This window comes from Erythrolamprus reginae, chromosome 6 (genome assembly GCF_031021105.1).
Source record: "Erythrolamprus reginae isolate rEryReg1 chromosome 6, rEryReg1.hap1, whole genome shotgun sequence".
NCBI lineage: Eukaryota > Metazoa > Chordata > Lepidosauria > Squamata > Dipsadidae > Erythrolamprus > Erythrolamprus reginae.
The window spans coordinates 73917563-73934686 of NC_091955.1; the positions used below are offsets into that span (position 1 = coordinate 73917563).

The following is a 17124-nucleotide window of genomic DNA, read 5'->3' on the forward strand; positions in this document are numbered from 1 at the left end:
CTTCTACAATTTTAAGGTGCAGTTAAACTGAAATGAGAGGATATGCTTCTTTTTGGATTTAAAATGTATAAGGCTTTAAAAGTGAATATCATCTTCAATGGATTTCTGCAGGCACAAACTTAGATTTTATCCATTTAGATTCAATAGACTTCAGTGGGGTAATGTTTAATTTTTTTGTATATTTTATTTATTGCCATGTACTGATCTGAAAGATAAAATAAAGTACTAGATTGTGTTTTCTGTTGGCAGAAGTAGATTTTACAATAAAACATATATAGGTGTTTTTTAACTGTCTGTCTGTCTGTCTGTCTGTCTCTGTCTGTCTGTCTGTCTCTGTCTGTCTGCCTGTCTGTCTGTCTACCTACCTACCTACCTACCTACCTACCTATTTATCTATCTAGCTTGCCATCCATATCACCACAAATATCTACAGCATGTTCAAACCCAACTTTTCTAGCACAGTTTTATGTTTTATAGGAATGTTAAGAATATTTCCTGGTTGTGTTAGATTGATTCTTAGAAACAATATAGCAAAACGTGTAACAGACATATCTAGTTTCCAAATTATTTCAAAACATCTAAACAGTTTTTTTAGTCTGACTCGCTGTGTCTGAAATTTCAATTTTCTTTTTCAGTATTGGTGGCCTTATTCTGGATACAACTGTATCTGATCCTAATTTGGTTGGGATTGTTGTTTATACTCCAGTAATCAATGGTAAGGGAGACATGGAATTTCTTAAAATTGCTGTGGTTCACTGCATGCTAGTTAGATAAAAAAAATATTCCAGACCAAATCGAGACATAAGTGGGTGGGTATATACTACTGTAAAGTCACACTGTAATTTTAGAGTAAAAACAGTTCCTGTTTTTTTGTTGTGTAAAGATAAATATACATTCAAAGATCAGATGGGGATAAAAAAATACTTTTAAACCTCACATAGTTTATATATTTAAATGCCAGATATATATATTTAAAACATTGTCTTAGACATTTCTATGAACTGTTATATAAAGATTTCTGTGAACATTAAACCAATACACATAAACATAGATACACACATACTGGTGATAATAACTCAGTACTGTTAGAATAATCAGTATAGATGTCTAAGTAGTTATATTTCAGTGCACAGATTTCTTTCTATCTAGTTTGGACTTCCACATATATTTACTGTGAAATTGTTAGAATGAGAAAACTGTGTTAGAATTAGCAAAATTTATCTGGCCACCTATGTTAAACAAGTACCGGTAACTATGGGTGGTGCTTACAAACGAAATATACATAGGAATATAGTAAACATAACAATAAAAAGATACATAGAAACATAGAAGACTGATGGCAGAAAAAGACCTCATGATCCATCTAGTCTGCCCTTATACTATTTTCTGTATTTTATCTTAGGATGGATATATGTTTATCCCAGGCATGTTTAAATTCAGTTACTGTGGATTTACCAACCACGTCTGCTGGAAGTTTGTTCCAAGGATCTACTACTCTTTCAGTAAAATAATATTTTCTCATGTTGCTTTTGATCTTTCCCCCAGCTAACTTCAGATTGTGTCCCCTTGTTCTTGGGTTCACTTTCCTATTAAAGACACTTCCCCCCTGAACCTTATTTAACTCTTTAACATATTTAAATGTTTCGATCATGTCCCCCCCTTTTCCTTCTGTCCTCCAGACTATACAGGTTGAGTTCATTAAGTCTTTCCTGATACGTTTTATGCTTAAGACCTTCCACCATTCTTGTAGCCCGTCTTTGGATCCATTCAATTTTGTCAATATCTTTTTGTAGGTGAGGTCTCCAGAACCGAACACAGTATTCCAAATGTGGTCTCACCAGCACTCTATATAGCCGGATCATACTAGTTAAAAATAATCATGGTGTCAACCACCAGAACAAAACATCCAAATGGGCTCCATTAACACTCTGGTCCCAAAGTCTGAAGGAAGAACCATGATTTTAAGAGCTTCCAACAGGCCAACTTTGTGGGGGCTGGGCCTGGGGGTGGGTGGGTGTCCATGCCTACACAATCATAAAGATATGTGGAATACTCCATACAAAAATTGCCAAAATCATTTTATATCAGGGATATACTAATGGCTTGTGGGCTGGATGCTTCATGTGGTGGCCACACGCATCCCAACTCCACAAAGTGGGGGGAAATGTCATGTGACAACAATGTGGTGCGGGGAGTTGACACCCGTGTTTTATATTGTATGAAATTTCAATTTTCATCAATTATATTCCCTATATAATATCAGCATTCATGTCCTACGTTTAGCACGGAGAGGGGCGGCATACAAATCCAATCAATCAATCAATCAATCAATCAATAAACAAACAAATAAATAAATAAACAAACAAACAAATAAATAAATGTTTGACAAAAGTTCTCTTTTATAAATACAACACATTCTTAAAATGGTGGAAGGTCTTTGAACTCAATCTGTATAGTCTGGAGCAGTGTTTTTCAACCAGTGTGCCGTGGCACACTAGTGTGCCGCGAGACATGGTCAGGTGTGCCGCGAAGAGAAAGAAAACAAGAGAGAGAAAGAAAACAAGAGGAAGAAAGAGAAAGAAAGCAAGAGCAAGCGAGAGAAAGAAAGCAAGAGAGAAAGCAAGCAAGAGAAAGAAAGCAAGAGAGAAAGAGAACGAGAGAAAGAAAGCAAGAGAGAGAGCAAGAGAGAGAGAGAGAAAGAAAGCAAGAGAGAGAGCAAGAGAGAGAGAGAAAGAAAGCAAGAGAGAGAGCAAGAGAGAGAGAGAAAGAAAGCAAGAGAGAGAGCAAGAGAGAGAGAGAGAAAGAAAGCAAGAGAGAGAGCAAGAGAGAGAAAGAAAGCAAGAGAGAGAGCAAGAGAGAGAAAGAAAGGGAGGGAAGGTGGGAGAGAAAGACAGAGGGAAGTAGGGAGAGAGAAAGAGAGCAAAAAAGAGGAAAGAAGAAAGAGAGAAAGAGGGATGGAGAGAGGAAAAAAAAGAGGGAGAGAAAGAGGGAGAAATAGAGCGAAAGGGAGGGAGATAATTTTTTTGTCCAAACTTTTTTTAGCCCCCCCCCCCAATCTGCCCCATGGTTTTGTAAATGTAAAAAATGTGCCGCAGCTCAAAAAAGGTTAAAAATCACTGGTCTGGAGGACAGAAAGGAAAGAGGGAACATGATCGAAACATTTAAATAAGGTTCAGGAGGGAAGTGTTTTTAATAGGAAAGTGAACACAAGAACAAGGGGGCACAATCTGAGGTTAGTTGGGGGAAAGATCAGAAGCAACGTGAGAAAATATTATTTTACTAAAAGAATAGTAGATGCTTGGAACAAACTTCCAGCAGACGTGGTTGGTAAATACACAATAACTGAATTTAAACATGCCTGGGATAAACATAGATCCATCCTAAGATAAAATACAGAAAATAGTATAAGGGCAGACTAGATGGACCATGAGATCTTTTTCTGCCGTCAATCTTCTATGTTTCTATATTTCTATGCAATCTTCGGAGAGGGGCGGCATACAAATCTAATAAATAATAATAATAATAACAACAACAACAACAACAACAAGGGGCCTGGCTGGGAAAATCACAAATAGTGAACAAGGACATTGTTACTGTCATAAATACATGCCAGCTGCCAAGGGCCCAATTTTTGATTATACAGTATAACCGTGGGCATGCTGCAACAGTCAGAAAGCTGGGGGTTGGTCAATTGTGCCATTGTAGTTAAACAAATGATTATAAATCGAGGATTACCACTAATCACGAAGCAATAAGACACAGTTATGCATTGAGTGCGGCAGCAATAAAACCATTAGGTAAGGAGACAAACAAAAAAAGTGTTCAATCTATCTCTTAGCCTTATTGTGTAATCATGAATAAACAATGGTGTTTTTCCTGCCTGTTGTCTATAGGGATTGGTGGTAATCTAGTAGCAATTCAAGCCAGCAGAATTTCGACTTATTTACATTTACATAGTGTTCCTGGAGAATTACCTGAAGAAGCCAAAGGCTGCTGTTATCCATGCAGAACATTTTGTGGCTCAGGTACAAGCTTTCTTTACGTTCTGATTTTTCTCTCTCAGGTGCTATTTATAGTACTTTAAGAAAATATTATGATTAAAGATATTGGTGGGCAGCCGTATTTCATTTTGGGAGGTTTATAGATTACATTGTACATAGTGCATTCTTTCATTAGAATCGAAGTACAAAAGCATTGAATAAATGCCTCTACAGTGGTACCTCTACTTAAGAACTTAATTCGTTCCGTGACCAGGTGCTTAAGTAGAAATGTTCTGAACTAGAAGCAATTTTTCCCATAGGAATCAATGTAAAAGCAAATAATGCGTGCAAACCCATTAGGAAAGAAATAAAAGCTTGGAATTGGGTGGCAGGAGGAGGAGGAAGAAGAAGAGGAGGAGGACAGTCACTGCCGAAGGAAGAAGGTGAGGTGAGGGGAATCAAAAAAATTCCAAAACTTTAAGCCTTAAAAAAGAGGTAGTGCCCAGAGAAAGGAAAATGCTCCGTTCGCTCTGGACTGTCAAAGCCTCCTTAAGCGCCACCAAAAGGCTCCTCTGGCAGCCCAGAAAAGCCCGAGATGGTTGGGATTAAAGGGGGAATGGCAGGAAACTGGCCAGGCCTTTAAGCCGCTCTCAAATTTCCTGGGAAATTTTTCCGGGCTCAGGTTCTTAAGTAGAAAATGGTTCTTAAGAAGAGGCAAAAAAAACTTGAACACCCGGTTCTTATCTAGAAAAGTTCTTAAGTTAGAGGCGTTCTTAAGTAGAGGTACCACTGTATTTCATTTTTCCTATATGCAGCAATTGTTTCTCAAGGGTTGTAGGACTGCTATTTTTTTTTTAAGCAGTAAATGTAGTTTCTAGCATTTGTTAGAAAGTGAGCTTTGTTCCATTGTCTAAAAAAATTCAGAAAAAGATCCTTCTTCCAAAAGTGCTTTTCATATTTATTTATTTATTTGCTTACTTACTTACTTACTTACTTACTTACTTACTTACTTACTCATTTACTCATTTACTCATTTACTCATTTACTCATTTACTTATTTACTTACGGTACTTACTTACTTACTTATTTATTTTTATTGGATTGGTATGCCGCCCCTCTCCGCAGACTCGGGGCGGCTAACAACAGTTTTTTCCCCTCAAAACCGAAGAAGATTCTTGGATGAGAAGTGATTTTTTTTTTTTTAAAGCCAAAAATGTCCACTTGTCTTTTGAAAAGCACCTTCGGGACGACCATGACCTGGATGATTTCAGAATTTCCATAGTCAAAAATATTGTTCGTTGATTTCTTAATTTCCGCAATGTGTATAGAAAATCCTTTGCTGGATTTTTTTTTTCATGACAGTAAAATATGATTTCCTCATTAAGCCCAGGATATTTCAAGAAGCTTGTTCCTTTGATTTTCAACGTGCTGGACATGATAATGATTCAATCATTACGACATATTAAACCAAATGTACCCAGTCGTTATTGGTGTCTTTTTTAACCGACTGGGCTTCTTTTACGGCTGTTATGTTTTTCGTATTTTTTTTTCAAAACCACAAAAACTAATGAACAAATCTTTTAATGACCTGTATTGGGGTGGAGTCAGGTAACTGAATGGAGCTGAGTTGATTTCTTCTTCCCAATGCAGAATTCGCAACAGATACCGTATATTCTCATAGAGCCCAGAAAGAAATATCTGCCTCTACCTAGGATTGAACTCACAGCTTCCTGATTGTTTATTTATTTTATTTATTAGATTTGTATGCCGCCCCTCTCCATAGACCCATAGATTGTGAGGTGAGAGCTCCACTTCTAGGCCACCACACCACACCGCTAAACTAATAATGTCATCTTATTGCCCAATGAAAATATAAGTAGCTTTCTTGTTGACAAACAGTGTTACTTATTCTTATTTACAGGAGTAAATAATAAATCAGCTCAAGTTCTTCTGCTGTTGGTGATTCCCGGGCATTTAATATTTTTGTACACTATTCATTTAATGAAAAGTGGTCACACATCTTTGACGCCCATCTTCATTGTGGTATATTTGTTCACAGCACTTCTACAGGTAAGGCTAAAACATTTCTGAAATGTTATTTATAGATTACTTATGGATGTAACAATTCAGCCCCCTGCTCACAGTCACTCATGCCCTTATCACCTCGAGGTTCGATTACTGCAAAACTCTCTACATGGGGCTACCTTTGAAAAGTGTTCAGAAACTTCAGATTGTGCAGAACGCAGCCGCAAGAGCCATCGTGGGGCTTCCAAGATTCGCCCACGTTTCCTCAACACTCCGTGGCTTGCATTGGCTGCCGATCAGTTTCCAGTCACAATTCAAAGTGTTGGTCATGACCTTTAAAGCCCTACATGGCATTGGACCACATTACCTCCGGAACCGCCTGCTACCGCACGAATCCCAGCAACCGATAAAGTCCCACAGAGTTGGCCTTCTCCGGGTCCTGTCAACTAAAACAATGTCGTTTGGCGGGTCCCAGGGGAAGAGCCTTCTCTGTGGCGGCCCCGGCCCTCTGGAACCAACTCCCCCCGGAGATTAGAATTGCCCCCACCCTCCCTGTCTTTCGTAAACTACTCAAGACTCATTTATACCACCAGGCATGGGGGAGTTGAGATATTCCTTCCCCCTAGGCCATTACAAGTTATGCATGGTATGTTTGTTTGTATGTTTGGTTTTATTATAAGGGTTTTTAGTTGTTTTATTATTGGATTGTCACATGCTGTTTTTATTATTGTTGTTAGCCGCCCCGAGTCTACGGAGAGGGGCAGCATACAAATCCAATAAATTATTATTATTATTATTATTATTTTCGTTCAGCACTGCTCAAAACGGTATCTCAATGATACTTTATCATCCCCAACCACTTGAGCCCTAGCGACCGGTTCTATGGAGAGGGGTTTTTCCACAGACTGGCCAGAGTGTGGTTTTGCATGCTGTATTTATCCCACAGATGGGACTTTGTTGTTAAGCTCGGTTTCCAGATGCTGTGGCCTGCCCTGTGCCTTTACATGGACCAGGAGTTGGGGATCACTGCTTTATGATTATCGTGAATTGGTAAAGAAAATCCAGTGTTTGCATTTTTAATTTGGAAGGATTTACGGGGTACAATAGAGCACACTCAAATTTTATAAAGAATTACCGTATTATTTTTGGAATATAAGACGCACCGGAGTATAAGGCACACCTTAGTTTTTGGGGTGGAAAACAGGAAAAGAATCTGCTTACCAGGTATTCATCTGGCTAGCGTCCTTAATTTGGTCACCTTTAGCACATTATTTTATCCCCTGGTAAAGGGCTTAAAAAAAAACCTTTATTCTGAGAGAGTAACAATGAAAGAGCTTGCAAGCCAGTAAGAACTGGGAACATCATTAGCACCTGGAAAGAATCATTTGGAGCAAGTAGAGCAATAGAAAAAACCCTGCAAAACTTAGGACTTGGAAAACATTCTTCTTTGCAGTGAGTTAACAATGAAAGAGCTTGCAAGCGGGTAAGAGCTAGGAATATTGTTAACACCTGGTTAGGGGCTGGAAAGAAACTTTGGAGCAAGTTAGACCAATGGGCAAAAAAACCCTGTGAAGACTTAGGGCTTGGAAAACATTCTTTGCAGAGAGTAACGATGAAAGAGCTTGAGAACATTAATAGCACCTGGTTAGGGCTGGAAAAAAACATCTGGAACAAGTAAAGCAATGGGAAAAAATCCCTACGAAGACAGGGTTTGGAGAACATTCTTGGCAGAGAGTAACAATGAAAGAGCTTGCAAGCTGGTAAGAGCTGGGAACATCATTTAGCACCTGGTTAGGGCTGGAAAGAAACATCTGGAACAAATAAAGCAATGGAAAAAAATTCAGATATTTGGTGACTGACTCATGTTTATGATGGTTGCAGTGTCCTAGGGCAGTGATGGCGAACCTATGGCATAGGTGCCTCAGGTGGCACGCGGAGCCATATCTGCTGGCACGGGAGCAGTTGGCCTAGTTCAGCTCCAACGTGCATGTGTGTGCCAACCAGCTGATTTTTGGCGTTTTTGGCAAATGTTCATGTCAGGAAGAATTCATTAGATTGACTGTTGGAATTTTCTTACTAAGAATAGTGATCCAAGTATTCATGCGGGAATATTTACCTTCTAATGGTAGCCGGACAAACCTGACTTAAAGCAGAAATTCGACAATACTAGATTTCGAAAAGAAAAATTAATAAAATGATAACGTGTGTGATGGCCTTTCTTGATGCTTTAGCAATATAAAGGAGGCATAATCTCTAAATAAATGGCCATTATCAGATATTTGTGAAGACTAACAGCTAGAAAATTGCAGAGATCTGCAAGTAAACAATTCACTTTAGCAATCAAATTCTGGCATTCTGAAATAACAAAAGAATGGCTGATTAGAAAATTGTCTGCTAAGTAATGGAGGTGAAAGTGTATCATACAACAGCAGCAATGCTGGTCTTAAGCATATTAGTAGTTCTTTTGACAGCTTTTTAGAAATACGGTATATCCTACTCGTTGGAGGTGTAGAGATACAAAGTCAAGCCATCAAATAGCAGGTGGAAAGTAGTTTTTCATCTTTCAGAAACCAAATATTATTCTCAAACACAATTTAACATCATTTATTTTTGATAGGAGACGATAGGATAAGATAAGAGAGGATACTCTCTTATCCAATCCAAATAATAAATACTCTGCTGAGAAATGACCCTACAGTGTAATACCCAGGGTAGAATGGAAGCTCAAATTTTTATGTAAGGGATACAGGTTGTGTCTCTGTGTTGTTAGAATTTATAGAAAGAGCAGTGGATTAGCTCGTTTGGCATCAGACCACATCTCACTCTACTACACTCCCTATTTTTCCATGTAATCTCCGTCCCGTTCTATGGCCTTCCTCTAGTGAGACACAAGGGCATGTATGCCCTGTCGGGAGCACTCCTTGTTCTGGTCACGAAGCCATTTCTGCACTGTGTGAATCACCTCTAATGGCCTCCCCTCTGTACCCAGTGACTAACCGTACTTCTGTCAACGGCACATTCTCCATAAACTTTACACCAGGAGTCTCCAAACTTGGCAACTTTAAGGCTTGTGGACTTCAACTCCCAGAATTCTCCAGTCAGCAAAGCTGGAGCATAGCTGCCTGGAAAATTCTGGGAATTGAAGTCCACAAGCCTTAAAGTTGCCAAGTTTGAAGACCCCTGCTCTACACAAATATTTGTGAATGTTCCCAACAGTTTCTTTCTCCACGGTGAGAAATCCAATAACGACACACTTCTTGTTACATACATCACTTACAGACGCCATTTCGAAACACTGGTGAAGCTACGCTATCTGTCTGAAGAAATGCAAAATTTATACACGCACTCCAGACAATTCAAATAATGTATATATAAAGTTTCGCATTCATACCATTACTATAGGCTGAGAAAATTCCTTTCTGGGCGGCCCTCATAAAATAGACTGCCAATTGACAAAGGTGGGAGGAATGAGTGAACTGGGCCCATTCCTTAATGGCCCATTGACAAAGATGGGAGCTACTAGGAGTGAGTCTTTTTCCTGCCTAAACAGGTTTCTCCATTTTCTTATCCAGGGAAATAAAATATTCTGCCTTTTTAATATTTCCTAAAATATTCCATTCCTCTAGGAGGGGAGTAGGTGCTAACTTCTTACAGTAATGACATCCCATATTTGATATGAACATGTTCTGCCGACGTGTTTCAACCGCCCGTAATTACAGGGTAATTAATCCAGGAAGACACACACCACACAATAAAAGGAAAACCCAAAAGTTTTTATAAACAGAAAAACAGAAACAGCTCCCTTTTTAAATGTCAAAGGGATTTTCTGGTACACACAAGGCACAGGTTAAATGCAATCCAATTGCTCACCCAATAACTGGGAAATTGAGTCCAATTCTAAAGTCCAGAGAGTCCACACACAATCTTGAACAGCACAAAAACCACAATCTTGATGAAACAATGAATCAGATAAATTGCCATGAGCCTAAAACACCAGGCTGCACTTTTATCTGTAGCACTAATTACAGCAGCCCCACCCAACCACAGGTGGCATCATTTTCTCTTGTAATAATCCTTCAGTTGTTGTCTCCTATGCATCACTCTACGCATGCGTGGATGTGTCATTAATTCTTGTTCAGAATCCAGGGATGATAAGGATGATTGATCTCCTGGGCTATCTGCCAAACTCCCCTCTTTCCTGTCACTCACGCTTCCTTGGTCAGAGGAGGCTTTGTCGGCAGATTCATCGGGAGCAAAACAGGCCTGCAGCATGTGGATGTTTCCCCCACATCCACCTGCACATTCCTTGGGGCAGGAGCTGGGCCAGAGCTAACCACAACATGAACATATATATAGAATCGATATAGAATTCTTTATTGGCCAAGTGGGATTGGACACACAAGGAATTTGTCATTGGTGCATGCGCCCTCAGTATACATAAAAGAAAAGATACATTTACCAAGAATCATGACATACAATACTTAATGATTATCGTAGGGGTCAAATAAGTAACTAGGAAACAATCAATATTAATAGAAATCTTAAGGATACAAGCAACAAGTTACAGTCATACAGTCATAAGTGGGAGGAGTGAAGTGACAGGAGATTGCTCAATGTAGAGATGAGCGCTGTTAGTGTGTCTTGTAGGGTTTTTGAAGAATAGCAGATTAACAAATGTTGCATGAAATTTTAAATTTTAAATGTCTGTCTTGGAAAAAAGAGAAACTGTCTCAAAAAATCCTATTCCAGGGAAAAGAGGCTTTCAAATATACTTGTTTGAATTACAGAGTAGCACACCGAGCACACATATAATTAGCTTGGGCTCACACCTAGTACACATATAATTAACTTAGACTACATGGTGACATTTTCAGTGAAGACGTTTATCTAAATAAATAATGCAAGTTCCTTCTATAACGGAAAAAATAGAAAGAAACTTGATAATTTGAAAATTGTGGAGCCATATGGATGTTTTCCTTTGTAGTATAAAATCAAAAGGTTCTGTGCTTTTAGAAGTGTTCAGTTATTTCAGGGTGCTAATAACATATTTCTGATTTGGGACTTTGATTACTTAAATTATTTTTAAAGAAATGTGAACTTTCAAACTGGTCTATAAAATATTTTAAGGTTTGCAATGTTTTAAATTTGTTTCTGCCTGTAGGAATCTATAGAACTCTTTAGGTTGAAATTATAATTTCGCAAAGGATTAGATTAGTATAAATTATAACTCTGCATGCTGGTTATTTAGTTTAAGCAATTGCTGTAAAAAGGTAAAGAACAAGGAAATTATTATTATGATGATTATAGTTCGTCACACAGTCAGCCAGATGTTTAGACTGGATTTGGCATTTTTAGCTACCTATTGAGTTGTTCCCAAGGATCTGGATATGTTTGTTATTATTAAAGATACCAGCAAAGGATGTAAGCTGTTCCAAATAAGATGCCTTTTGCAATTGAGAGTGATTTTATTAATCTTAATGGCAAGAGTGTTCAGTTGGAACTCCAGTTGTTTTAGAATTGCACCCAAGGCATCTATATACAACAAAATCACAGCTTCCAATTCTTCTTCTGGAATTTGGCCTTTACCAATTATCAAGTTCTTCCAAAGAACCTAGGATGCTGTGATTTATACCCACATAACATACATGTGGCCTTTTGTAATTGACAGAAGGAAACTACCACACTCCGTTTATGTTTATCTTTCAAGTTCAGTTTTCATATTTAGATACTTTTGATCTTCTCTAAATCTTTGTCTTCTATTCTATACGCTATACTCCTTGATATTGCCACATCAATTTTCCACGCTTTCTTCTTTTCAACCAAAGATTCAACCAAATCTGGTGTGTTGTGAGTTTGTTTTTGGAAACCCAACAATATTTTAACCTGCTGATTTTTAACTATTTTTTCAACTATATGTTTCCATCAAAGTTTCACTGCTGTTTAAGCAGGGATGGGCAGCAGGCAGGATGGGGTGGAACGCAATTCCACCGGCGGAAATGAAGATGTGTGCATAGCTCCAGCTGATCGGCGGCTGTCACTTTCTGGATTACTGGTCTCGGCTCAACTCCCCTTTTTTCCCCTGCTGCTGCTGCTGCTGCGTCTGCACTCCTTGCTTTTTTCCTCTTTCCTCCTTCCTGGCCTTGGACGAGCTTCCCTCTCTCCTGCCCGGCTCCCCTCCAGCCTCACACAGATACCTCCCGCCTGAGCTGCAAGCAGAAGGCGTGGGTGGAAGCGGCGGTGGCAGCATTTATGTTTCTGGCAGCACCCATTTGCCTAACTACCCAGCCTGAGGCGGGGGGGGGGGCAACCCAGGAAGGAGAGTACGGGAAACGCAACGCAAATTGTCACCCCAGCAAGCAACACTGGTAAGGTTGTAACAGTTCACTTGAACGATGATGATCGTTCAAGCCACTCCCACCTGGTCACATGGCTAGCAAACCACTCCTACCCAGTCACATGACCATTAAGCCACACCCACAAAATAAGTCACGCCCCCTGTGTGGCAGTAAAAAAATTAGCTGCCCATTACTGTGTTCAAGTATAATATTTAATCCCTAATTGTGTTGTTCTCTCATAGGTATTCATCTTATTATGGATTGCTGACTGGATGGTGCACCACATCTGGAAAAAAGGGAAAGATCCAGACAGTTTTTCTATTCCTTATCTTACTGCACTTGGAGATCTTCTTGGAACTGCCTTACTTGCACTGAGCTTTCATTTTCTGTGGCTGATTGGTGATAGGGATGGAGACGTAGGAGATTAATAAATCATTAACACCTAATTCATCCCATTAGTGGAAATATGAGAGTAGGGACCACTTGATTTAGCATTTCATATGAAATATATTAAGAGAGTAGTTGACTTTCATTACAGTAACCTCAGTGTTGACACTGATATTAAACAGCCTTAACTTTTTTAAAACAATAAAAAACTAAAATAAGAGGCTTCAAGTATTTTTACACTGCAAAGGTGTGTTTGGGGCTGGTTGACGCCATCTCATCACAAAGAAAGAGAAGGATGGCCAGAGTTATGTCAGGAAATAAAATATAGTTGATAGGGAACAGAACGATGTGGTTTAACCACTGATGTATCCGCCTAATGAAATGTAGCACACATTTCATTAGGCAGTCTGTCTATGCATTTGAAGTCGTACAGCATAACGGTTGATCACAAAAAATAGAGATAACCCATAATGCAAAAGATATTATGTTTGCATCGTAATCAGAAAAACAGGTTCAAGTAAGACATTCGACATTCAGTTTATTTTAGTTGCTGGCAGAAAAAGGATGGGGCACCCTCTGTTCTAGAAAATTAATCAGTTGAAATAGGAAAGATGTTTCTCATAGAGATAATACAATACGATCATGCATGGACAATATAGTTGAATTTATGGTTGTAACTCAAGAGGTACACTGACACTGTTTTCAGGCGTTCAAGTTTTGTCCTTTATTGTGATGTATAAAGAATCAAGACTATTTAAAGAAGAAGTAAAGCAGCTTTTGATATGTATTGGGGAAGCTACAATATCACATCTGAAATAACAGGCGGATGCTTCTATTTTATTTTATTTTTTTTAAAGAAATACATATTATTAGAAATACTATTGAGTTACTTTATCTTGGAGATCTTTTATCAAGCCACCCAGAATTGCTTTGGAGTCAAACACTGCTGAAATCTAAACCAATGAGTTAGGCATCCATGCCAATTATATGTAACCAATGTTGTTTCCTGATATATTGCAGTTCAAACTTTAAAAATTTATATTTAGAATACCATCTCATTTTGTAATGAGAGGTTGTTTCACTGAATACTGTTTTAATCATAGCTTAAATTGCTTGTTTCTGGAAAAACATTCCCCGTGTCCAGAATGGCAATGCTTATTGAATGACTACTTTGTAGAGTATCTGTGTGAAATGTCATAGGTACTCTTTAGTTAGTTTCTGTGGTACATTGATGATGATGGGGCATTTTCCACTACACACCATTCATGACTGTTATTTACATAAAAGAAGATCAGTAAATGTATAAGCTGGTTTTTGTTTAAATGTATAAATAATTTTTTTGCTTTAGATTTTGAGGGAGAGAAAAAAAAGATTGTAGAAACTTTATGATATAGATTATTATGAGTTGTAGACTTCCTTGAGTTGTCCTTATCATTAAACATTAATATTCAGTCAATCCTTGGCAACACCGTTTCTGACTATCTGCACTGGAAGCCACCAGTGAGAATTTAACAATTACAATTTATAATTGTTTAATTTTCTACTATAATTAATTACATTTGGCATCTTTCCATTCAAATTACATGGAAATCCAAGCTACAGAGTGATGTACAGTGGTACCTCTACTTAAGAACTTAATTCGCTCCGTGACCAGGTTCTTAAGTAGAAAAGTTTGTAAGTAGAAGCAATTTTTCCCATAGGAATCAATGTAAAAGCAAATAATGCGTGCAAATCCATTAGGAAAGAAATAAAAGCTCGGAATTTGGGTGGGAAGAAGAGGAGGAAGAAGAGGAGGAGGACAGTCGCTGCCGAAGGAAGAAGATGAGGTGAGGGGGATCAAAAAAATCCAAAACTTTAAGGCTTAAAAAAAAAAGAGGGACTCTGAGGCGGTGAGGAGGAGCATGCGCCTCCCATACACCCTACGCGAGGCTGCCTCCCATACGCTGCACCAGAGAAACCCAGGCGGGCGAGAGGAAGGAAACCTTTGCTCCTTTGACCAAAGGCAGCAGCTGCTGCTACCTACTTCCTCTTCCTTCCCATGCTGAAAGAATCTCCCCTTCTCTCGCTCGCTCGCTTTGTAGCCGACGCCTTTCCTTCACTGTGGTGACTCCTCAGTTTGGCTGAAGCAAAGTTGATTTGACTGGGGCGAAGCCAAAATTTTTCCAGCTTCGAGTTCTTAAGTAGAAAATGGTTCTTAAGAAGAGGCAAAAAAATCTTGAACACCCAGTACTTATCTAGAAAAGTCCTTAAGTAGAGGTACCACTGTATTTCAAAGGCAGATTCATGGTAATGTATGGCAGTAGATTAACGCATGGGACCCAAATGTTCAGATGTGGACTTCTCTTAATACAAGCACTCTTGCGCCTAATATAATTTCTTGATCATTATCTCCATCTTAATAGTTCAAATTCCTGACAACTATTCAGCTTGCTAATTGAAATTATGAAGGTAATTTTTCCCTTACTTTAATGATTTTTCATTTTTTCCCCATGAGGACTGTCATGTTTATTCCTGTACTGTAGATGTAAAGAGAGAAAAGAAATAAGCTTTCAGAACTGGAAAGAAAATTAAGACTGTCCTCCTTGGTTGTTTTGGTTGCCCTTTGATTGTAATCTATTAGACATTTTTCTGAAAGTAGGTGAACTCTGTGAGGTCTACTTCTTAGCATATATAAGCCCTTCATGGCATCAGACCAGAATATCTCCGAGACCGCCTTCTGCTGCACGAATCCCAGCGACCGATTAGGTCCCACAGAGTGGGCCTTCTCCGGGTCCCGTCAACTAAACAATGTCATTTGGTGGGCCCCAAGGGAAGAGCCTTCTCTCTGGTGGCCCCGATTCTCTGGAACCAGCTCCCCCCAGAGATTAGAACTGCCCCCACCCTCCTTGCCTTTCGTAAACTCCTCAAAACCCACCTTTGTCGTCAGGCATGGGGGAACTGAGATATCTCCCCCGGGCCTATACAATTTATGTATGGTATGTTTGTATGTATGTCTGCTTAATAATGGGTTTTTAAAAATATTTTAAATTATAAATTATTAGATTTGTTATGAACTGTTTTATTGGGTTGTGAGCCGCCCCGAGTCTACGGAGAGGGGCGGCATACAAATCTAATAAATAATAATAATAATAATAATAATATATGCACTGGTACCAGGGGTGGGCTCCAGCCGCAACGCTTAATTGGGCGGCTCGTGAGTGCTTGTGGGGCCAGCGCGATTTTGCTTCTGCACCTGTGGAGATAGCAAAATCGTGCACGGAGCTACAGGTGTGCCCGTTTCAGCATGCACGGAAGCAAAAAACCCACCAAAACATGGGCGCACCCACGGTTCCATTCGCGATTTTGCTTTCTCCGCAGGTGCAGAAGCAAAATCGCGCTGGACCTGCAAGCACTCACAAGCCGTGGCGGTGACCCCAATTTAGCGTTCTGGCTAGCAGCCCACCCCTGACTGGTACCAGCAAACAACATTAAGCCCAAAAGAGATTTGGATTTAGCAATTAAAGTTTTAATGCTGCTGGAACTTTTTTATAAGGATTCATGGTCTGATGGAAAATACTGCAGTATTTGAAGAATATACAGTTCCTTGGAAGCAAGAATGTCATCTTTTTTTTCCAGTGTAATACCCTGAATATAATGTATGTGTGATATTTTCACTTGCTTTCCCTAGTTTTTATATGCTCGTCTTACGATTTATTGAGAAAGACCAAAGTAACTATATGTAAACTAGGTTCTAATTACACTGAATTATAGGAAAAAAATAAGCAATAATCAGGACGGAATAAAATTCATATCTGCGTATAATATGTATGAAGCAGATGATTAACATGTTTGTAATACAAAAAGATATGCTTGCAGAATGCATATGTAAAGCAAGGCCTTGAAGTGCTTTATCAAGCAAATTGATTATTTTAAATCCCCCTTTATTTTAAAGCCTCTACCTTTCTGCTCTTCTGCAAATTTCCTCTAATACCATTTGATACAGGACCTTTGAAGCAAACACTGAGAATCTATGTCTTCCGTCACTTGCTATTTATATAACCAGTAGCGGGTTCTAAAACATTTTACCACTGGTTGGTATGCATGCTCGCGACACTTCTGTGCATGCACAGAAGCGTCTCAGGTGGGTGGGTGGAGCCTCTCGCCGCCACTACCGCTTCTTAGAACTGGGCCGTGCCAGGAGCAACCAACCACTGCATATAACCCATCCACCATGACAAGTTTACTTGGAATGACGTAAGTAGTAATAATAATAATAATAATTTATTAGATTTGTATGCCGCCCCTCTCCGAAGACTCGGGGCGGCTCACAACAACAATAAAAACAGTATTATACTGGCACAAATCTAATATTAAAAAAAACTAAAAAAACTATCATAATTAAAAACCAAACAGCATAT

The 17124-nt window shown here is 39.0% G+C and overlaps 1 protein-coding gene across 1 annotated transcript in view; it reads left to right on the forward strand.

Annotated features, from left to right (window-relative positions):
- SLC41A2 (solute carrier family 41 member 2) overlaps positions 1–14183 on the forward strand; it is a 46764-nt gene extending 32581 nt beyond the window's left edge. Inside the window, exons 8-11 of the mRNA XM_070756293.1 lie at positions 636–715; positions 3894–4025; positions 5902–6050; positions 12583–14183. Of these exons, the coding sequence (XP_070612394.1) occupies positions 636–715; positions 3894–4025; positions 5902–6050; positions 12583–12768 (547 nt within the window). The 3' untranslated portion in view covers positions 12769–14183. The remainder of the gene's footprint in view (positions 1–635; positions 716–3893; positions 4026–5901; positions 6051–12582) is intronic.
- Positions 14184–17124: the final 2941 nt, after the last annotated feature.